The sequence below is a fragment of the Aristolochia californica genome, unplaced genomic scaffold (assembly GCF_029961685.1).
Source record: "Aristolochia californica isolate CCGP_79_NKW_82.1479 unplaced genomic scaffold, dmAriCali1.0.hap1 SCAF_4, whole genome shotgun sequence".
Classification (NCBI taxonomy): Eukaryota; Viridiplantae; Streptophyta; class Magnoliopsida; order Piperales; family Aristolochiaceae; genus Aristolochia; species Aristolochia californica.
This window is the reverse complement of record NW_027182103.1, coordinates 38,192,656-38,216,742: the sequence shown is the minus strand read 5'-3', so window position 1 is coordinate 38,216,742 and position 24,087 is coordinate 38,192,656. Positions and strand designations below refer to the sequence as shown.

The 24,087-nt window shown below is 35.8% G+C and overlaps 1 protein-coding gene across 1 annotated transcript; it reads right to left on the bottom strand.

The window, feature by feature from the left end:
* Positions 1–660: 660 nt before the first annotated feature.
* Positions 661–1,270, bottom strand: LOC137963309 (major strawberry allergen Fra a 1.07-like). Its single transcript, XM_068810445.1, has 2 exons — positions 1,090–1,270; positions 661–962 (listed from the first exon to the last, which is right to left on the bottom strand). The coding sequence occupies exons 1-2, from the start codon at positions 1,268–1,270 to the stop codon at positions 661–663; spliced, it is 483 nt and encodes a 160-aa protein (XP_068666546.1).
* Positions 1,271–24,087: the final 22,817 nt, after the last annotated feature.

The following is a 24,087-nucleotide window of genomic DNA, read 5'->3' as shown; positions in this document are numbered from 1 at the left end:
AATAACAACACATTGATTGAAGGAAGATCATATTGATTTGTATAAAAAAAGTCAAGACACCTAGATGACACCATGCATGAAGATGCGCATGATTGTTTTGTTTCTTGTTTTAAGTGGTTTGAAAAACTATATAAACCCAAGTAAACCCACCTCATTCATTCATTCAAAAAATTCATCATCTTGGCTTCTTCACTTGGTATTGTTCCTGTTTCTCAATTGCCTTGAAGCTTCTTCTCCTTTCACTGATGGTGGCTTGAGTTCTTTCACAGTCATGGTGGTTTGAATTCTTTCCGCAACTTGTAAGTTTATAAACCCGATGGAGGCATGGAGGCTTTCTTCATACTTCTTTAGTGGATTTATTTATAAAGGAAAAAGAAAAGAAAAAAAAAATCTTAGTACCCCATTAAGAGTGACGTTTTGCATGGTCAATTTGGTTTAGGACCCATGTAAGACTATATATTCTCCTCACTAGTTTCCTCCCAACATCCATTATCAAATAGTCTTGAAGACTTTCAACACCTTTTAAACATTAAATAACATGTCATAGTACAGACTTTGCATTAGTTTTGACCTTTATTGCACTCCCTCTCGCTCTCACACACAAACACACCCAACAACAATATATCTTACACTGCATGCCCCACGATACCTCAAACGTGGCTACGCATAGGCATCTGGGTTGGCTTGGAGATGGCCCTCGATAGCCTTAGTCTGGCCCAGGACTCCTCCAACGATGTTCTCGGCTTCTTCTTGACTGAGTGGATAGTTGCCAAGGGTGTCATAGTCCATCTTCAGAGTCGTCTTGGTACCCCCTTCACTCGTTGCCTCCATTTTCCTCTCGATGGTGCAGGATTTCAGTTTGGTTCCGATGCCCCTTCCTTCCACGAGACTGGACTTAAACACGTAATTCTCGTCATCCATGGCTACAATCCTGTTCTTCACATATCCAAGGTCCTTCAAACCTGCTTTTGTCGACAAAAAACAATAAATATCAAGCTCGCATCACCTGCATTAATTTGATCATGCGGCTGTTTGATAAAAACTCTATGTTCTGAACGCGGAAAGAGTTACAATGATAAACGAACTGACCTTCGCCAAAGTTGAATTGTGTCACTGAGCCGACTCCACCATCGCCTTCTAGGAGCACAATGCTAGCTACCTGGTTGGGAATGAGCTTCGGAATCAAGTTCCGGGTATCCTTGGAGGCCTTCCATAGCCTATCAGGAGAGACTGGAGAGACAAATACCTGAGAATAGCTACCAGCAACCATGTTTAAGATTTGTGGGTGAGATGAGAAAAACTGGAAGGAGACTCGAGGAGGGGTTGTATGGGCTTTGTTGTGAGAAGCAGACGTATTTATGGACCAGAGTGGGAAGCCATTATCGGTATTCTAGTGAAGAACGTGCTTTTCTATGAGAATTAGAAAATGGGTAGGCGGGATGGAGAAGACTGTGATCACCGACTTGGTCAATGGAGACGGCCTTAAGTTCAAGGCGCATAAAATAAATTAACTTCTGATATCCATGGCTATGTGCGCAAGGAAAAAGAATATAAGATCTTTGAAAAGGATAGGAACGATCCCCAAAGGACTTGAGATAGGATTCGTGTTCCTTCAGTAACTGCAAAACCTTTTCCGCGCTTTTGATCACACGGTGAGACAGCAAACAAGAAAGAAATAAATCCCATTTCTGGACGAGTACAAGCTGATTGTCAACAATCTTATGGAACCGCGTCTTTTGTCACTGGACTCACAATAAAAACTGATAAAAGATTGATGTCTCTGTTCATGATTTCGAGCTACCGAATTCTTGGCAACCAATTAGAAAATGTTTTTTGAAGATCTTTTAAATAATAGGATATTCTTTTATTCGGATAAATTCCTAAGAGGCATTTATTATATACATAACCATATCTTTCCAGTTATTACATACATAATCACATCTTTCCACAATAGTTTTAAATTTGACTAATTGTAAGAGGGTTTGGTCTACTTCTTCAAAAATAATTGATTTTGAAAGATCTTTTAAATGATAGGGCATTCTTTTATCTAATAGAATACTACTGCAATCAGTTTTCTGTCTATTGTCTAAGAAAATTTTGTAGGCAAAGTTTCTATCAATGTAACTTCTCCTAATAGAAATGCAATTTCACTATGGGAGAGAACAGTTTTCCAACAAATATTATTTTCATGACCAACGAAAAACTAGAATTTCTCCTAGAAAAAAAGTTTTATGAAAGACATTGATCTATGACGAATAGCACTTTTGTCAACAAAAACATTCGAATAACGAAAAGCTTTTCACCTACTAAAAGTGGATTTGGCAACAAAATATTTTTGTTGGCAATTGTAGTTTATTTTCTTATGACATTTTTTCATGGTTGAAATAAAGTCATTTAAAGTTTAGCTTTCTGATTTTTCATAGTTAAAATGTTTTTTTATTTTTTCCAGCGGAAAATTTTAAAAAATTATATATTCAACAAGTAATGTAAAGATTCACAAATACTCAAATAAATTTGAGTTTTATGCAAAAAAATACCCGGATAACAAATTAATCAAGTTACAAAAATTTGGTGTACAAAAAATACATGAAAATAAAAAATTACAAAGACCAAACTTGAAAGCCATGCTATTTGCTCGTCAAGAGGAAATCCTATCTAGCTAATCTAACAGTCATAAAATTCTATATCGATAGCTACTAGTGATCCACACAATTCTTCATTTTTGTTAGTTGTTCTCTTCTTAGGGTTAACTTTGCTAGATGGCTTGTGGCCATGAAGTTGAACCCCTCAGATATGGGAGGACAAGGAGTGCCAACACCCATCCTCTTCACATAGACGGATCTCCAAGTGGTCGAGAGGAGTCTTTGTTTCGCCCACCTTTTATTGCATGCCTTCTTGTTAAAATTAAACAATAGTAGTAGCATTAATTTTTTTGTAAGTGTAATTTAATATAGAATTATATAAAGATTATAACATCCACTTATGCAACCTTAGCCCCCACCAAAGCCCATCCATGTGCCTCCTAACGATGGGTGTGTTTGAAAAACTCTACCTATTCATGTCCTCATGATGTTGATTTTTAGCTTGGACAGTAACCAAAAATTTTGAATTTCACCAAGAATAACTGAATAATTATCGATGATTTTTTTTTCCTTCTTATTCTCGGTGAAATTAATTTCATCAACAATAATATATATTTTTATCATTTTTAAAAAATTTCAAGAATAATTGAATAAATATTGATGATTTTTTGCCCTATCTATTGTCGATGAAATTGATCTCTACAAGAATAGTATATATTTATCGATGACTTTTCATTTTTTTTAGAATAAGTGAATAACTATCAATGATTTTTTTCCTACTTATTCTTGGTGAAATTATTCCATCAAGAATAGCATATATTTCCAAAAATTTTGAATTCATCAAGAATAAGTGAACAATTACCAGTGATTTTTTTGTTTTTTTCTAATTATTTGCAATGAAATTAATTTCATTGAGAATAATATATATCTATCGATGTGTTGAATTTCACCATGTATAAAGATGATTTCACCATAGGCCTAAAGATGTATATCAAGGAGAGTTGGCCCAAAGGCTTGCCCCTGGACTATCCACTGAACATCTAGAATGCCATCTCCTTGATGTTCAGATAGACTACCACTAGCTCCTTTGAGATCAAGATCAAGGGGCTCATCATAGAGTTATGGTTCTTTAGGGGGGGAGGGTAAGATGAAGATCAGTCGCATTACGCCGTTCATCAGTTTATGTCGTTAGTGAAACGCCAGACTTCATGTCATTTGGATGCTGGAGATGAAGCGGAACATCATTTCCATGTTATAAAAAATGGAATGTGGTTTTCGACACTTTTTTCCAACCATCCGGATGAAGGAAATGCGGGGGTTTGAACCCTCGACATTTATTTATTTTTTTCCTCTCTCTCCCCGCACCCCCCTCTCTCGCTCTCTTCTCATTTTCATTTTTTTCTCCCTCTCTCCCGCACCCCCTCTCTCGTCTCCCTGTGCCCCCAACGTCTCTGCTTCCTCTCTTCTCTCGGACTCTCCTCTCCGGCCTCCGTTTCTCGGTTTTCTCTCAGACTCGCCCTCTCTCCAGCACCCCCTCTCTCATCTCCTTGCCTCCCTCTCTTCTCTCAGACTCGCTCTCCGTTTTTCTCTCTCACTTCTCCCTCTCTCTTATTCCTCTCGGCCTCCCTTTCTTCTCTCTTCTCCCTCTCTTCTCCCTTTCAGCTTTCCACTCCCTTCTCTCTCTCTCTCATTATTCTTTTTTCTCACAAAATACCTTCCGATTTCATTCGATTTCCCCCATTTCGATTTTGATTTTCTTCAATTTTGACATTTGGGCTTCAATTGCTTAATTTCTACTTCGATTAGGCATCGATTTTCCCATTCGGCTTTGATTTCACCCTTTGGCTTCGGTTTTCACAAAATTTCAGAAGGTATGACTAAAACCTAATTTTTTTTCTATTAAATTAGTGTTTTTATTTTATTTAATTTTAGTTTCAGTGCCTAATTGGGGGTTATTTGTGCATAATTGTGGGATTTAGGGTTACGGTTTAGGGTCTAAATTCTTGATTCGGATTAGGGTTTATTTTTTGGGTTTGGTGCTCAGTATTTAAGGAACCTAGAATTAGGGTTTAGGGTTTATGGTTAAGGATTTATGGTATTTTTAGGGATTAGGGTTTTTAAGGTTTAGGGGGTTTAGGGTTTTTAAGGTTTTGGGGGTTTTGTGTTTTTAAGGTCTAGGGTTTTTTGGGTTTAGGGTCTGAAATTAGGGTGTAGGGTTTTGGGTTTAGAGCTTTTAAGTTTTAGGGGATCTAGATTTTAGGGCTTTTAAGTTTTAGGGGGTCTAGGGTTTAGGGTATTAAGTTCTGGAATTAGTGTTTAGCGTTTAGAGTTTAGTAGGTGATAGGGTTTAGTGTTTAGGGACTTTAGGGTTTAGGTTTTATTAGGGTTTTTTTAGTCCAATTCAAACAAGGCTGAGTCGCCTACACGGGCGTCCATTAGCCAATGAAACCCGACCCCCATCACTGACGAGGTACCGTTCGTAGTGATTGCGAAGTCATATGGGGCTCTACCAGGGGTGTTCGGTGAATTTGGACTTGATGTGTGTGTTTTTGCATTGTTTGGTGCATATGTAGTAGTGAAAATAGTTTGATCAATTTTGAAATGTTTTTGAATGTTGTTGAGAATTTTTGAAGTGCTATAGAATGTTTTTGCCATGTGGTGAGGAGATTCGGGTGTTATACATATCCACCACATGGTATTCTATTTTTTATGGTTTGTGTTTCCATGACGGGTAAAGGTTGTCTGATAAAGTTTTTTCCATGAGGACCATCTCGGATTTAGATTATACAGGGTTGTAAGATGACAACCAATTGCTCGACCATATGATATTTGGACCTTCGAAGATGACAACAAAATGCTTGATCTCTTGGTTGAGCAGGTCAAAATACTCTTTTGTTTATAGCCGCTAGCAAAGTGCTGGTGATAATCACATATCTTTAGTTATAACTCAAGCACATATCTTTAAAATTTGTAGTTATAATTGTTTAGTCTTTTGTTTATAGACGCTGGCAAAGTACTAGTGATAATCACATATCTTTAGTTGGTTCCTTACTAAAAGCACAGTTGTTTCAGTTGGCTCTTGGCCTAGCAAAATATCGGTTTCATGTTTACCATTCCCAACTTGCTAGGAAAGAAATTGTTTGTACATTTTTTTGGGTGATTCTAGTGTTAAATTTTGTTGTACCAAATTCTTGCATTTTTAATCATTTATTATTTATTTATTTTGTTGTATGTGTTTTGACAACAAGTCTGCACTGCTAAAATGAACTTGGGTGATGAGGTTGATTTAGAAGACTACGTTTCTCGACCTGACAAAATCAGTGCTGCAGAGGGTGTATTTATTATTACTTTTGAACTTTGGTAACTCTTCAGATTTCTTGATGGTTTAACATATATTTTGTTGCTCTTGTAAAATGTCTGCAGATTGCAGCAATCTATCAAGAAGCGGGGATGCATGCAGTCTAGAAGATCTGTTACGTAATTCTTCCCAAGGATTTTGAAAAAGGCTACAGAACCAACGTGAAGAAGCCCGACACAGATTTCAATTTTTACAAGTAAAACAGTAGATTAGGGTTCAGGGGAGCTGTCACAGTACATTTGTTTGTTCACAGGAACTCTTTGTAATTGTTATTGTCTTAGTCTTTTGGGCTCTCATGTAGGCCACCGATATTGACAAAAAATTATTTTCGCAGCTATGATTGGTTGTTCAAGAATTAATGGCATCATTACTCTTGTATAATCTGAATTCCATCAGCTGGATTTTCTTGTGTTTGCTACTGATAGTAATTGGCTCAACTTGTTCAATATCAATTGATACTGAGGAAATGAAGCTTAACGAATGAGGGATTTTTTTACTTTTCTTAAGTTATAATATCCAGGGACATTCCTATTGAAAAGTGCTGGTGATAATCACATATCTTTAGTTATAACTACAAATATTGTTAACTCAAGCACTTGGTTTAATTAACTCATTTTTATAATTAATAAAATCAATGGTTTTAAATTTAATGGAAAAATATTTTTAATTAATAATATGTAAAAATATATAGTGTGTTAAAGTTAGTATTTCATAGATTTTTCCTGTTTAATCATGACTTTTTTATGTTAAAGAATACCATATATTATAAATAAATTAATAACTAAATGTATTATATTTGTTAATGTTATTTTTAACGTTATTTATTTATTTTTTATGATTAATCGTGTGTACAGTTAATTGACTCACGTAATTACTGTATTAATGTACAATAAACAGTAATCTTTAACTAATATAATATATAATTAAATTAATTAGTACATTAATATATTTTAGTTATACATTAAATTAGTTATTCGTGTAGTAATAATGTTTATTTTACCTAATTTAATGTTTAAGTATTATATTTTAATTAAGTATACTTTACAAGTTAGTAATTCTCTTATTTTCTGCATTTTCCTCATTTGGAGGCACTAACACTAGAAATTGTTTTCCAGTGGACATGAACTTGTCCACACTAACACCCATTTCAAAGATGAAGTTCATGTAGATGCATGAAATGAAGATGAAGATGAAGATCAAATTTTATGTTTGTTGACTAAGGAGATTGTGACTCCTATCCTCAATCCAAGGAAGGGCACATTTCTTAGACTTACAACGACATATAACTTCTAGTTGTTGGGTGTTGGAAGATAAGTTCAAGCCCACACGACCAAGGAAGGCCCACATATCTAACATTATTATAAGATGGGTCACACGACCAAGGAAGGCCCACAAGATGAGTCCAAGCCCATAAGAAGTAGGACCCACAATGATTACCATGAGCTGGCATCATTATCACATCAGTTAGAAGATCAAGAAGGACTCGCAAAAGTATTTTATCTTATGGTCACGTCAAGGAAGAGTTTTACTTTGAGTTATGTTTGTCTTTTATCTATATTGAGTTATTTAATTATGTTAGGACTTATCTTTAAGTGTTAGAGTTTGGGTGTAATTGGGACAATGGTAGTTTTATTGTAATTGGACTCTACTACCTTCCTCTATTATAAATAGAGGTTCATGTCCTCTGATTACAACAAGTTATTGATGTCAATGAACTATTTCACTTTTTCATAAATTCAACATGGTATTAGAGAAGGTTCTGTGAGTTAACTTGGTAAACTCACATAGGTAATGTGATCTTTTTCTCTAAACCCTAAGTCTAGGTTCGTAGTTATTTTTTTTAGTCCCTAAACCCTTAGATTTCTTTCCATTTTTAACCTCTATAAGAATTTTTAATATTACAAATTATATACTTATGGAAAGATATTTTAGTCTACTTTCCAAAGAAAAATTATTTGTTTCAATCGGAGTTATATACAGAGAGATATCGATATTTGAACGAGCAAAGGTCAGATTGTAAAAAGGTTTGAGCAGTAGCAGAAATCTTCAGATTCCGAGGTATTTTTTGCTATCAAAAGCTAGACTTTATATGGAGAAATATATATCAAAACAAATATCTGTAAGTCTATTCTTTTACCTATTCAACCAATTTTTCATCTGAGTTATCTACAAAGAGAAATCGATATTTGAATCAGCAAAGGTTAGATTGAAAAAAAAGGTTCAAGCGGTAGCAAAAAGCCTCAAATTCTGAGGTATTTTATGCTATCAAGAAAGAGACTTTATATAGAGTATTATATATCAAAAGAAAGATATGTAAGTCTATTTTATTATCTATTCAACCTATTCTTGGTATGATTTTTTTATAAGGATATATTGATCTTTGAAGAATCACTGTTTATTGTGGAAAAAAAGGAGAAACAGTTCTTCGTTCAGCCAAATGACAGAGACTGAAATCTATCAGAATCTTTATCTTCTAATAACTATATTTTATGAAGAGAAGTTATACTTGGATGAAAGGTATTTAAGTATAGTTTCATAAGGAAGTTTTTTTATGTCAATCTGATCAATATTGAAAGATATATTCGCATTGGAAGAATCAAAGGTCATGATGGTATTCTGCCATATTGAAAAATCCGAATTTATGCCAATTGTTTTGCGTCACTTTTTGAGTTGATATATCAGGAAAATATCTCACTTCTCCCTGGTTTGAGGGATTATTTATACATCTCTGATATTTTGGCCTATTATTACATCTATGATATTTGGTTCAAGCTGGGATCACTGCCATTACCTCCCAGCTTGAGGGGGAGAAGTAGAAGAAGTACAAAAAAGAGGTATTTTATTCCTTATGTTGTGGATAAGTTTATGTGACCAAAATATTCAAGAAAGGGGGAGGACAAAAGATGAAGCTTGTGCATCTAAGAAAAAATATTTATATCGGATTATGATTATTTCATGGGTCCTTCTACAAGGTTTATTATTTTGGTTTATGTTATAAGTGTTGGAAGATGGTTGTGTTATATTCAGCTGCAGCTATTATGTCTCTTTGGGGACATTATTATTGAAGAAGAGGTGGCCTCATGTCATCATTTATTTTACCCCGTCAAAAAGATCAAAATTATTTGTGGTTGGGAGTCCATGACGGAGGAACTTCATCCCTGTCAAAAAGATCAAAATTATTTGTGGTTGGAAATCCATGACGGAGGAACTTCATCCCTGTCAAAAAGATCAAAATTATTTTTGGTTGGAAGTCCATGATAGAGGAACTTATTATTACATCTATGTTATCCCCCCTATAATGTCTTTTATGACTCCTACCACGTGAGAGTCGTTGTCCTGTGGAGGGACACGGTGGTGGACACTTCATAGCAATGCCGATAGACACTCTACCGATGGAAGATGGAGTGTGCCCTACATCCAGTATTAGGAGTGGAGTATAAAGCAATGGCTTACCGGTTAGGAGTGATTTTTACTCTCACTGATGTCACAGTGCCTCATGGAAGGATGCAATAGCGTGAGGGAGAATGTTGGAAGATGAAGGCGTATTGGAAGATGTGCCATTTTATACAAAAATATTCAATACATCATTTGCAGCAAGCTGGGAGTTCATGTTGTTCTCTCACCCCCCAGCTTGAGGGGGAGTGTTAGAAGATAAGTTCAAGCCCACACGACCAAGGAAGGCCCATAATATTGGTCCAAGCCCATAAGAAGTAGGACCCACAATGATTACCATGAGTTGTCATCCTTATCACATCAATTGGAAAATCAGGAAGGACTTACAAAAGTATCTTATCTTATGGTCACGTCAAGGAAGAGTTTTACTTTGAGTTATGTTTGTCTTTTATCTATATTGAGTTATTTAATTATATTAGGACTTATCTTTAAGTGTTAGAGTTTGGGTGTAATTGGGACAAGGGTAGTTTTACTATAATTGGACTCTACTACCTTCCTCTATTATAAATAGAGGTTTATCTACTCTGATTACAACAAGTTATTGATGTCAATGAACTATTTGACTTTTCCATAAATTCAACATGGGGGATCACACAACATGTGGAGATCAATTTCAAGTACTACATGGGCTACCACATGAAGGAGAAGCATCCACAAGTGAAGAAACAAAGAATGAAAGTTTAAAGCCCAAGCTGTCTAAAAAATCCCAAGAACTCTAACCATATAAGAGAGCATACCCAAATCTTCAAAATTGAGGTACAAATGAAATTTTTGGAGTTGTAAAGCATATTGAATTTGGAACATATTTTACTGATCCATATCCAAGTTTTAAATATGTTAGAATCACTTAGTATAAATTTTTATCATGCTTTGATGCCTAGATTAGAAAAATAGTTTTGGCATGATTGATCATTACCTGCCAATAATCAATCATCCAGGATGCAAATTGGTTGTAAATATAAAGCATCATCAATTAATCCCATTGTACTTATTTATCAATCTTGTCGAACAATTTAAAAATTGAAAAGCATTATTGTGTTGGCCAAAGTAGCATCTCAAGAGGGGGATGAATTGAGAATTACAGGTTCAAAACATACGCTGCAGAATAATAAAATCAAGTAAAAATTTAAATTAAATACACAGAAATGAACACACCACAAATTTAACACCAAATATTTTGTTATCGATGTTCCCTATTGGTATTCACTGCCTATAAACTCGTGCTTGGAAATTTTCACTAATGATAGCTCTAATAGCTAGAATTACACAAAAGAGATTTTGGCTCTCTTTTAAGCCACATGTATGTTCAAGTACACGATTTACAATTTAATCTCTCCAAGAGATTAGCTATGTTCTAGCTCTAGTAGGCATGTTCTATCTAGATTTAATAAGGTTCTAGATGAACCTATCTCAAATTGAAAATTACAAAGAAAGGTAAAACTTACACCCTTGTAAATTGGAGAGATACCCTTCTCCTTTGAGAGTTCCAAATTTTTAGCATTTGATGCACAATGCAGAGTGTAGGAGATTGACTAGTATGTATGCAAGGAGATGGAATGAGAAAGAAGTGCAAGAATTTTTCAAGGTTTGAATCTCTCTTTCATAAAAATGCACTTAGGAAGGATTTTCAAAGGACAAAGAATAAATCCAGGTAGGTATGCCAATAAAAGCTCATTAACTTCTCAATTAGAGGTTTGGTGGGGTATTTATAACTTCCCTAAATCAAATTAGCTATTTTTTGCCCTTTTGCAAAAAGTTGAGTCTATATTTATCGATCAATGTAAACTGGTTGATCGATCAATCATGTGTAACGGCTATTTTTCTTTCAGAATGTGACTTATTGATTGATGGTATGATCAATCAATATCTTTCCATTGGGTCAAACATTTTAAGTTGATCAATCAATCAAAATTCTCACAGGTAGTGTATAACAAGTATCATCAATCAATGCACATGGTATGATCAATCAATCAAAATTCCCAGTGGCAATGCATAACAAGTATGATTGATCAATAATTTTGTTACGATCGTTCATGCTTTATGTCCTTGATAGGCAAAGTTCTATATGATTGATCAATCATTGAGGTTGATGTATCAATCAACATGAATTTGATTTGCTTCGATAGTATTGATCGATCAATCCAAATAGGTTGATTGATTACGCTTTATAGCACAAATTGGCCATGTTCTAGATGATCGATCAATTGACCTTGGTTGATCGATTATGCTTTATATTTTGGTCTTTGCACTTCTGGTTGATCGATCATTGGTAAATGCTAAACGATCATTCCAATGCCAATTCACTATGTGGAGTTTTAAAAGCAAGGAAATTTTTTATCTTAAGTGATTATAGCATGTATGAAATATATGTGCAAAATATGTCCTAAAGTTCCAAATTTGCATTGTATTTCAAGTTTGGAAAAAATAGAGTGTTCTCTTACATAGACTGAGTTTTTGAACTCAATGATTCCTAAACTCTAGTCTTCAATTTTTCTTCTTTTGAGGATGCTTCTTCAAAAGATATGGAGGACTGCCATTTTATACAAGAATATCATATACATCATTTGCAGCAAGCTAGGAGTTCATGATGTTCTCTCACCCCCAGCTTGAGGGGGAGTGTTGGAAGATGGGCCCAAGCCCACACGACCAAGGAAGGCCCACATATCTAAGAGTGTAGGAAGATGGGCCCAAGCCCACACAACCAAGAAAGGCCCGCATATCTAAGAATGTTGGAAGATGGGCTCAAGCCTATAAGATTTGGACTCACAGAAGAGTTTCAGTTTAAAGGTATTTTAGTCATGTTAATCATCTATTTATTTGGTTATTTTATTATTCTAGGACTTATCTTTAAGTGTTAGAGTTTGGGTGTAATTGGGACAAGGGTAGTTTAATCGTAATTGGACACTACTACTTTCCTCTATTATAAATAGAGGTTCATGTACTATGATTATAATAAGTCGATGAAATATTTCTCTTTTCCATAAATTCAACATTGTAAACCTTGAATTTGGTGTCTCTTGAAGGAAATGTATTTGAAATATTAGATTTACAATTGATAACTCAATTAAGTTTTGTTATCATCAAAATCAAGAAAGGAATCAACGCTTGATCAACAATTTCCCGCTCTTTAATGATGACAAAATCTAATGTTGAAAAATTAAAAATACAACATCCTTAAAGGTTGGATCTAGATGAATTGTGCAGGTTTTGGGAAATAGATCCCCCTTAATCTATACATATGTGATTTCACCTTTTACAAGCTTTGATTTTTTTTATTTTTTGTGTATCGTAATGATCTTTTCTTTTTCTCCTCTTTTAATCATACTAAAAAAGATATGGAGTTGCAATCATAAAAAAAGATGGCTCAAAGGCATTTTCATATATAATGTGCAAAATTTACAAAAATTATGGTAATTACAATGCTTAAATCAAAATACAATTACGGTAAAGGTAAATACATGAGGGGAGTCAGAGCTATAAAAAATATAGGTCAGAGGGCAACTAAGAAAACTATGGTGGCGATGCAGATTGACTAAGAGAGTCTCAAGCATGCTCTCGATCCTTGACTGACTTTCTCGAATCTCAATTTGACCAGTCTTTAGCTGCTTTTGTGTGTAAAGAATGGTTGCTTAAGTGGTTCATATGTCATCCATCAAATCCTCTTGTGCTTTCAGTCGGTTCATAGAGGAGGATGCTTCCTTAGTGGTCCTTCTCGTCTTAGCGAACTTGAACTGCTCAGCTTGAGGGTTTGGGCTGATCTCATCCCTATAGCCAGCAACTTGATATTCCTACTACCGAATCACCTCCTTTTGAACCCATTGACCTCGCCATTTTCCAACCTTTATCTCACTGATGGACATCTTTGTTGTTGTTGGAATATAGGGCCGAATCCCACATGACCAAGGAAGGCCCACATATCCAAGTATATTGGAAGATGAGCCCAATCCCATAAGGCCAAGGAAGGCCCATACATCCAAGAGATATAGAAGATGGGCTCAAGGCCCATAGGGCCACAAACAATTATGGTAGGATGGTAAATAAAGGATCATCTCATAGAGATGACATTGATGTAATTAGGTTAAAGTTCCAGGGTTAAAACCCTAAACCCTAAACTCTAAGTTCATGGGTATTATTGTAATACATTAGTTCATTAATCTATAAATAGAGCTTTAGGGGGAGGGTTAGGACATCAAGTCCATAACCTCTTCTTCCTCTGGTTTTCTTCAAATGGGTCTCTTCTCGCTTTTCTTCATGAGTTAAATCCTTGGAGTCCGAAAAATCAACATGGTATCAAAACTTTGATTTTCAGGATTTCGACTACTGCCCATGTAGGGTTAGAATTTTTTTTCTCTTCTTTTATTTCTAGTCTTGTGCATTGTTTTGCTTTCTTATTTTGATTGCCCCTGTTGGTTCTGCTACTGCCCAACATTACTCTTCCACTACTCTGCTCAATTAAGGTTATCTATTTTCATTTATCTGCCAGAGACATTTTGCGGATTGGAAAAGTCTCCCCGACTGTCGACCCACCGTTGCTGAAAGTCTCTGCTTGCGGCTTCTATGTGGTGTTTTGAAAATCTAAAAATCATGAGAAAGCAAAGCTCCGTTAGTTTTTTGAGATGTGCACGTTGGAAATAACCAGAAACATTATTTGCCGAAAGGCGATGACTTCTTACGGCGAGGAAGTCATCAAGCGTCATTGTCACTTTGTTCGTAGCCGACGATAATGACGGCCTCTGCTGCCACCAAATTATCGCCGAATTACTCTCGCTGACTCATCCTGCCATTTTGCTGCTCCATTAACAAAGGAAGTTTTCGTTAAACACTAGAGAATTGGTTCTGCAAACTCTCTACAGTATTGTTTTTCTATTCGGAATGCTCTCAGCTGGAATTTTTATTTTTCTGGAAGGGCTCTTCTGAATTGAATTATTTTTGGAAAGCCCACTCTATTCGGAAGCGTGCTGCTGTAGGAAAGTTTCCTCCGGAAGAGCTTTGGTTTTTCGCTTTGTTCGGTCGAGAGGAAGAAGAAGATACTGTTCAAATATTTAAGGTTTCTTAACTTAGGAAACTGATTTAATCGAGTGTCGGTTGAGCGCTGCGTCAGGCTTGTTCTGCCGCAACCCAGACCAGGCGAGCAAACCCAGCAACCCGAGGGAAGTTACTTTTCTGTTCCTTACTGAATCAACCATGGACCAACTCGGACCGAGTCAATCCGGTTCGGGTCAACTAAGTGAGTCAACTCAGACATGGCCCACTTATTTTTTGTCTCGATATATGTATCCAAGTTTATACATATTTTGACGTGACTCTGTATTTTTTCTATGGCTAGATTATTATTTTAAAGTATTGATATATTATTCTTTGGTCAGCATATTATTTGGTATAGATACTTGCATTAGATTATTTCATGGGTCAATTTTACAAGGATTATTTTGGTTCGTGTTATATAGGCCCAAACCCATTACAGTTGTTGTTATTATGTCTCTTTGGATGAGACATTATTATTGAAGAAGAGGTGACCTCAATACCTTTTCTCATACCATAATTTATTTGACTCTCAAAAATATCACGGTTGGGACACCATGAGAGTCGGTGCTTGGATCGGGACACCATCATTTATTTTTTACTCTCAAAAATATCACGGTTGGGACACCATGAGAGTCGGTGCTTGGATTGGGACACCATCATTTATTTTTAACTCTCACGGTTGGGACACCATGAGAGTCGATGCTTGGTTGGGACACCATGAGAGTCGGTGTCCGGGTTGGGACACCATGATATATCGCCCACTACCCCCTGTAATGGCTTTTATTGCTCCTACCACTTGAGAGTTGTTGTCCAATGGAGGGACACGGTGGTGGAGAAGTATTACACTTCAGACCAATGCCGATAGACACTACCTTCTGAAGACGGAGTGTGCCCTACATCCAGCATGAGTTAAGACTAGAGTATGGAGTAATGTCTTAATGGCTAGGAGTGATTTTTACTCTCACTTATCTTATGCCAGGAGGCCTCATGGAACATAAGGGGGAGATTTGGAAGATGAAGGAATATTGGAAGATATGTCATTTTATACAAAAAGATTTTATACATCATTTGCAGCAAGCTAGGAGTTCATGTTGTTCTCTCACCCTCAGCTTGAGGGGGAGTGTTGAAAATAGGGCTCAAGCCCATAAGACTAAGGAAGGCCCATATATCCAAGAGATATAGAAGACATGCTCAAGGCCCATAGATCAAGGAGAAGGCCCATAGGCCCACATACAATGATGGTAGGATGGTAAATAAAGGGTTATCTCATAGAGATGGCATTGATGTAATTAGGTTAAAGTTCCAAGGTTTAAAACCCTAAGTTCATGGGTATTATTGTAATACTATAGTTTCATTAATCTATAAGGGGGAGGGTTAGGACATCAAGTCCATAACCTCTTCTTCCTCTGGTTTCCTCCAAATGGGTTTCTCTCCCTTTTTCTCCATGAGCTAAATCCATGGAGTCTTGAAAATCAACATTTGTCATGTCTATGTTTTTTCAACAGTGAGGTCAACCCTACAATGGTGTAGGATGGTTGTGATGAGTTGAGGAAATCAGAGGTCATCTGCATATGAACTGGTGGTGATTTCCATCATCCTACTGGCCATAAAATATCCAAAGTTAAGTTAGACCTTCTGTGTAATGGCCCACATCCAAAATATGTCAGCCGTAGTCAATCATGAAAAAGTCCCCTTCCTCGGGTTGAGGACATGGATGACAATTTTCATTATGACCCTCTATGCCATAGTGATGTCCTTGATCTTCACTTTATACGGACTCCCCGCTATTTGCCCAAATACCAACAGAATCGTGTGTATGTTCTATGGGAGGTCACCATGGACGTTGACATATCAATTTTCCTTCACATATTTGGTCATCCCCATGAAGATACTGCCTAGAAGATCATTCAGCTCAATGGACTGAATCAATATAATTGTCTTCTTCACATAAGAGGTGGCCCATAGATTTTTTGGAGATAATTTCTACACTTTCAATTTCAAGTAGAAGACTTTTATCAAAAGGGAGTGAACAACCTCCTCTCACTCCCAAACTCAGTATATGGGAGGAATAACTCTTCAAAATCCTCTATTTAGCTCCTACAAAATTCCAAATTGACCCGACTTAGCTCCACAATACTCATAGAAGTGAAATGTTGAAGGTACTTACTTCATTGTTGTCGAATTCTGGAGTGTTCCCTCCAATTTGTCATTTCCATGCATGTATCAGTCTCCTTGGATGGAGTACGCTTCTTTGTCATGACTTTTGTGCAAACCATCTTGAGAAAATTGGATTTTTGGAGGTAGTTGAGAAAAAATAGTTTCTATTGGAAGAAAGGCCCAAGCTCACACGACCAAGGAAGGCCCACATATCTGAGAGTATTATATGATGGGCCACACGACCAAGGAAGGCCCACGAGATGGGCCCAATCACATAAGAAACAGGACCCACCATGATTACCACGAGTTGGCATCCTAATCACTTAAGTTGGAAGATCAAGAAGAACTCACAAAAGGCATCTTTATCTTATGGTCACGTCCTAGTCCTAGTTCTAGTTTGAGTTATGTTTGTCTTTTATCTATATTGAGTTATTTAATTATGCTAGGACTTATTTTTAAGTATTAGAGTTTGGGTGTAATTGGGACAAAGGTAGTTTTATTGTAATTGGACTCTTCTACCTTCCTCTATTATAAATAGAGGTTCATGTACTCTTATTATATATAAGTCAATGAAGTCAATGAAGTATTTCTCTTTTTCATAAATTCAATATGGTATCAGAGCAGGTTCCATGAGTTGACTTGGTCAACCAACAAAGATAATGAGATTTTTTTCTCTAAACCCTAAACCCTAAGTCTATGTTCATATTTTTTTCTTTTCAGTCCTTACACCCGTTAGTTTTCTTTACTATTTTACCTCTATGCTGAGATTTTTATATTACAAATTATATATTGACGGAATGATATTTGAGTCTACTTTCCATGGAAAAATGAATTTTTCCAATTGGAGTTATGTAAAAAGACAAATAGATATTTGAATGAGCGAAGGTTAGATTGCTAAAGAAATTCGAGTAGCAGCAGAAAGCTTCAACTTTCGAGCAAAGGTCAGATTGGAAAAAAGGTTCGAGCAGCAGTAGAAATCTTGAACTTCTAAGGTATTTTATGCTATAAAAAACAAGGCTTTATATGGAGAATTATATATCAAAATAATATCTATAGGACTATTTTCTTACCTATTCAACCAATTCTCAATCTGAGTTTTTTATAAGGAGATATTGATCTTGGAAGAGTCAATGGTCATATTGGAAAAAAAGGAGAAACAGTACTTAGTTCGACCAGATGACAGATACCGAAATCTATCAGATTATTTATCTTTTGATAATTATATTTTATGAAGAGAAGTTATCCCTGAATGAAAGGTATTTAAGTCTATTTTTATAAGGAGAAATTTTCATGTCAATCTGATCTATATTTAAAGATATATTTGCATTGGAAGAATCAAAGGTCATGTTGGTATTCTGTTGTATTGAAAAATCCAAATTTATGCCGAATTTATGCCCTTTGTTTTGCGTCACTATTTGAGTTGCTATATCAGGAAAATATCTCACTTCTCCCTGGTTTAAGGACTTATTACTACATCTATGTTATTTGGGCTTATTGTTGCATCTATGATATTTGGTTCAAGCTGGCATCACTGCCATTACCTCCCAGCTTGAGGGAGAGAAGTACAAGAAGTACAAGAATGAGGTATTTTATTCCATATGTTGTGGATAAGTTTATGTGACCAAAATATTCAAGAAAGGGGGAGCACAAAATATGAAACTTAAGCATCTAAGAAAAAATATTTATATCGGATTATGATTATTTCATGGGTCCTTCTACAAGGTTTATTATTTTGGTTCATGTTATATGTGTTGGAAGATGGTCGTGTTCCATGACAACTGCAACTATTATGTCTCTTTGGATGAGACATTATTATTAAAGAAGAGGTTGTCTCAGTACCTTTTCTCGTACCATAATTTATTTGACTCTCAAAAATATCACGTTTGGGATACCATGAGAGTCGGTGGCCGGATTGGGACACCATGATAAATTTGACTCTCAAAAATATCACAGTTGGGATACCATGAGGGTCGGTGTCCGGATTTGGACACCATTATAAATAAACCCACTACCCCCCTGTAATGACTTTTATTACTCCTACCACTTGAGAGTCATTGTCCTGTGGAGGGACACGGTAGTGGACACTTTAGAGCAATGCCGATAGACACACTACCTATAGAAGACGGAGTGTGCCCTACATCCAACATTAGGACTGGAGTATGGAGCAATGTCTTACTGGCTAGGAGTGATTTTTACTCTCAATTATATTATGCCAACAAGGCCTCATAGAAGGATGCGACAGTGTGAGGGAGAGTGTTGGAAAATGAAAGCACATTGGAAGATGTGTCATTTTATACATCATTTGTAGCAAGCTGGGATTTCATATTATTCTCTCACCCCCAGCTTGAGGGGGAGTGTTCGAAGATAGGCCCAAGCTCACACGACCAAGAAATGCCCACATATCTAAGAGTATTATAAGATGGGCCACACGACCAAGGAAGGCCCATAGGATGGGCCCAAGCACATAAGAAGTAGGACCCACCATGATTACCACGATCTGGCATCTTTAACACATAAGTTGGAAGATCAAGATGGACTCACAAAGGCATCTTTAGCTTATGGTCACATCCTAGAAGAGTTTTAGTTTGAGTTATGTTTGTCTTTTATCTATATTGAGTTATTTAATTATGCTAGGACTTATCTTTAAGCGTTAGAGTTTGGGTGTGATTGGGACAAAGGTAGTTTTATTGTAATTGGACTCTACTACCTTCCTCTATTATAAATAGAGGTTCGTGTACTCTGATTATATATAAGTCAATGAAGTCAATGAAGTATTTTTCTTTTCCATAAATTCAACGGTTTCTTTTTTCGGATTTAGAGGTGGATTACCTCTAAAATCAAAATGGGGTTAAGAATTTGGAAGGTTTTGAAATAAAAAAATGAAATGTCGTTTAAAACGTTTCAACTTCTCATTTTACATTTTGAGCAATCAATCATTCTATCTCAATTGATCGATCAATCTCATAAGTTGATCGATCAACCAATATGTGTTGATCGATCAATGCCTTTTTGTCAAGTGACTGAAATGTAATATTTTGATTTTCACTTCACTCTTATGGCACTAATATTGTGGGATGTGTCCTTTTAAGCTCAATTTTATCAACCTAAGTGAATCAAGATTAGTGCATCATGCCTACTTCTCGTCGAAGCATTGAGAACTGAACAAATCCTAATGGCTTTGTGAAAATGTCTACTAGTTTATTTTCAGTAGGAATAAATTCAATTTTAATCACTTTGGTTTGAACCAACTCTCTGATGAAGTGATGTCTTATTTCTATATGTTTTGGTCAAGAGTGGTGATCTGGGTTCTTACCTAGACTTATGACGCTCATATTGTTACAATGGACTAGAATTTCATTTTTCTCTAAGCCATAATCATCTAGTTGTTTTTTCTTCCAAAGAAGTTAAGCACAACAACTTCCACATGCTATGTATTCAATCTTGGTGGAAGATAGTGCAACTGAATGTTGTTCTTGGAAAACCAAGAGAAAAACATATTTCAAAATAATTGGTAGCTACCATTCATACTCTTTCTATCAATTTTGCATCTGGAAAAATTGGCATCAAAGTAACCTACTAGATCAATGGTTGATGAATTTTTCTAACCACAAATTGACTCCTTTCTTGGTTTTGATGATAGCAAAACTTAATAAAGCTAACGAATTATAAATTAAGTATTTCATATACATGACCTTCAAGAGACATTCATTTCAAGGTCTAAAGCCTAAAAACAAATCAAGCCTATCAAGACCTCAAGCATCATGGAAATTCAACTCTTTAATAAACACTCTTGGAAATAGAAGACAAAGTGAAAATTAGAGTTTAGGATCTACTAATACATGTGAAAACTCGGTCTATATAATAGACAGTTGTCCAAACTCCTTCATTTTGAGGTACATTGTGAATTCGGAGCTTTGGGACATACATTGCATTCATACATATCTCAAAATATCATGGACATCTTTTCAAACATCTTAGAGTAGTTTGGATCATCCATTCTCATGCTTTTAAAAGTCAAATTATATGAACTAGCACTAGAATGATTGATCATCCAGAAGTGAATAGGCCAAGATTATAAAGCATGATCGATCAACATAAGTCAATTGATCAATCATCTAGAATATGGCCATTTCATGCTATGAAGCATGATTGATCCTCCCACTAGGACTGATCGATTAATATTGTCCAGACAAGTGATTTTTACATTGAATGATTGATCAACCTACATGATTGATTAATTAGACAGAATATTGCCAGTTTGGGACATAAAGCATGATAGATCATTGGAAGTTCATTGATCGATCATACCATCAATCAATAAGACACATTCTGATAGAAAAATAATTGTTTCATAGATTGATTGATCAATCACTTTACAATGATTGATCAATGTCAACACCAATTTTTGCAACAAAAAATGGTTAGTTTGGCTTAGGGAACTTATAAATATCCTACCAAACCTCCCATATAGAAGTTAATGATCATTTATTGGTGTTATAATGTGGGACCCACCACGATGCACGAGTTGTTGGGACCCACCATGAGGACTTGGGATGCCAAAAAGAGTCCTCACCCAACCTAACACGAGTTAAGAAGCTAAGGAGCACAAGCTGAAATGAGTTAGAAGACTTGAAAATCAAGTGGGACCCACAAAGATACCACGAGCTGGTAATCTTATCAATATGAGCTGGAAGATCATGTGAGACCCACAAGGATAAGGCCATGAGCTAGCCTCCTCCTTTATGTCCACGTTATTGAAGAAGAGTTATAGTTCAACTTATATTAGACCTCTAGTAGATTGTGTTATCTTTTCATGATAGACTTATCTTAGAGAGTTAGAGTTGGAATGTAATTAAGAGATTTAAAGGTTAATTATATAAAGACTTTATCACTTCCTCTACTATAAATAGAGGTGTTGTAATTCAGAATTAATCAAATTCTACAATTCTTTCTTGAGTTAATCTCTCTCTTTGTTTGGCGTGCACCTTTCTTATCTTCTTCTCTTCTCTCTACCTGAGAGCTTTCTTCCCCTTTTCTTCTTTTTCTTTCTCTCTTCTCTTGCTCAGAATATTGGAAAAGGGATCCTAAATTCAACATGGTACCAGAGCATTAAATTTAGAATCCCCACGTCAAAAGGAATGATCTAAGATGATATGATCAACACCACTCATAGAAGGCACCTTGTGAAGAAAGATCACAAACCGTGAGATAAGTTCTTAATTTTTTTTATTGCTTCATGTTACCGGTTCCTGAATTTTGAAGATGATCTAAAGATGAGTATGTGAATATTTTTCATCTTATGAGATTATGGATATGCATGTATCTCCATCTAGAAGAAGCTATCAAAACAGTTTTATCAGTTTGGAATTTATGTTAACCGAGACCAGTCCATGATCAGATTGTTGAAAAAAATCATGGGAATAAGAGTCCCATGATATAGAATATTGATATTAAGTCTCTTATGAGTGGTATTTATTAAGAGAAAAAAATCAGAATAATGATTTAAGCATCAATGTTAAGGCTCTCAATGCATCGAGTTGTTTGAAGAAAACTACTTGGTGTTATTATTAGAATATTTTTTTGGAGACTTATTTTCATTGAAGGGTCTATCGTGGCCGAAGAGAATATGAATATCAAAGGTGATATACTGAGAATTACCACTATACCCTTACGAAATGTATCAAATTTTATGAGTTGGTCCACATCGGTTCAGATGTTTTTTATAACAAAGGACCTACTTGGTCAAATCACCAACTGAGGACCACCTATTGATGAAGAAGACATTTTTTTATAACAAATAGTTGAAAATGATATCTTAGTGATTAGTTGGCTAATCAACAGCATGGAAGAACATGTCTCCAACAATGTCATTCATCTTGACTCTGCTAAACAAATTTGGGAGACATGTGCTAAGTTGTACCTTAGCCTGGATACTCTACATAGACCATATGATATTCTCCAAAGAATGTTGAATATTAAACAAGGAGAAAATATCCATGAGAACTTGGCCCGCTTTAGAGGTTTTCTTCAAGAGTGAAAGTTTGCTCAGCCTTCAACCACAAATATTTTTGTCCAAGACAAGCAGAAGGAAGCCTTAATTACTGCTATTTTCCTTGCAAATATTAAACCACATCTTGAGATTTCCAAGAGTCAACTTTTGAGTGCTTCTACTGTTCCCATGTTTGATGATGTATGTGCAACACTACTCCATATTCTAGATATTTCTTCCTCCACTACTAAAGTATCATCCGCTATGTATTCAAATCATATGGGAACTTCATCTGACCGCGGCCGAGGCCGAGGCAGAGGTTATAGAGGAGGCCGAGGAAGAGGTGGAAGGCATGGCTTTGGCAAAGTAGATGGGAAAGAATGTACTTATTGTAAGAAATTTGGCCACACTGTTGATCAATGCTATTTCAAGGAATGCAGTTAGTGTTGACAATATGATCACTATAAAGAAATATGTTATAAAGCCAATGGTAAATCAAAATTGACAAAGGCTAATCAAGCCTTTGTAAGTGATACAAAAGAAGAAAGCCTTTGTAAGTGATACAAAAGAAGAACAGCCCACGAAATCAGCAGCGCATAAAATTTTTACTGATGAAGAGTATGAGTTATTTCAAAAAATGAAGACAATGATAGGTTCTTCTTATAGATCCTCAACAATTACTACTGCCACTACTTCTTCAGGTATGCTATCTGCCTCATCTTCATCCTGGATAATTGACTCAAGAGCCTCCGAGCATCTTACAGGTAACAAAAATATATTACAATTTTTATCTCCGCATCTTTCATACAAGTTTGTTACCACAGCTGACGGTTCTCAAAACAAAGTCCAAGGTAAAGGATCCTCTTATGTCGCACCATCACTTTCGCTCACTGATATTTTATTCGTTCATACTTTCCCTTTGAATCTATTATCTATTAGTCAGTTGACAAAATATTTTCATTGCTTTATTACCTCCTCACCCACTTCATGTATATTTTAGGATCTTATAACGAAGCAGGTGATTGGTAGAGGCCATAAACAATGGGGCTTTACTACCTGGATGTGCCAAAAATAAATATGGTTTCCACCAATGCATATGAGACAATGCTATGGCACAAATGGTTGGGATATCCATCTGTACAGTCTCTTCATTATATGTTTCCTACTCTTAAAGTAAGGTCAGAATTTAATTGTAAGGTTTGTCAAATGAGTTTACATCAAAGGAGTACATACTCTCCTCGTCCAGAAGTCAAAAGTGTTACTCCATTTTCTTTAATTTATACCGATGTCTATGGGCCCTTGAGTATCTCAAACATTTCTCAAGAAAAATATTTTATTACATTTATTGATGATTTCACTCGCACAACTTGGTTGTTTGTGAGCATTCTGAAATACCATTGATTTTTAAGTCATTTCATGCTATGGTACTCACACACTATGGTAAGAAAATAAAAATTCTCCAGTCTGATAATGCCGAAGTATACATTTTCAAATACCTTGACTCTTTTTGTCAAAAAAATGAC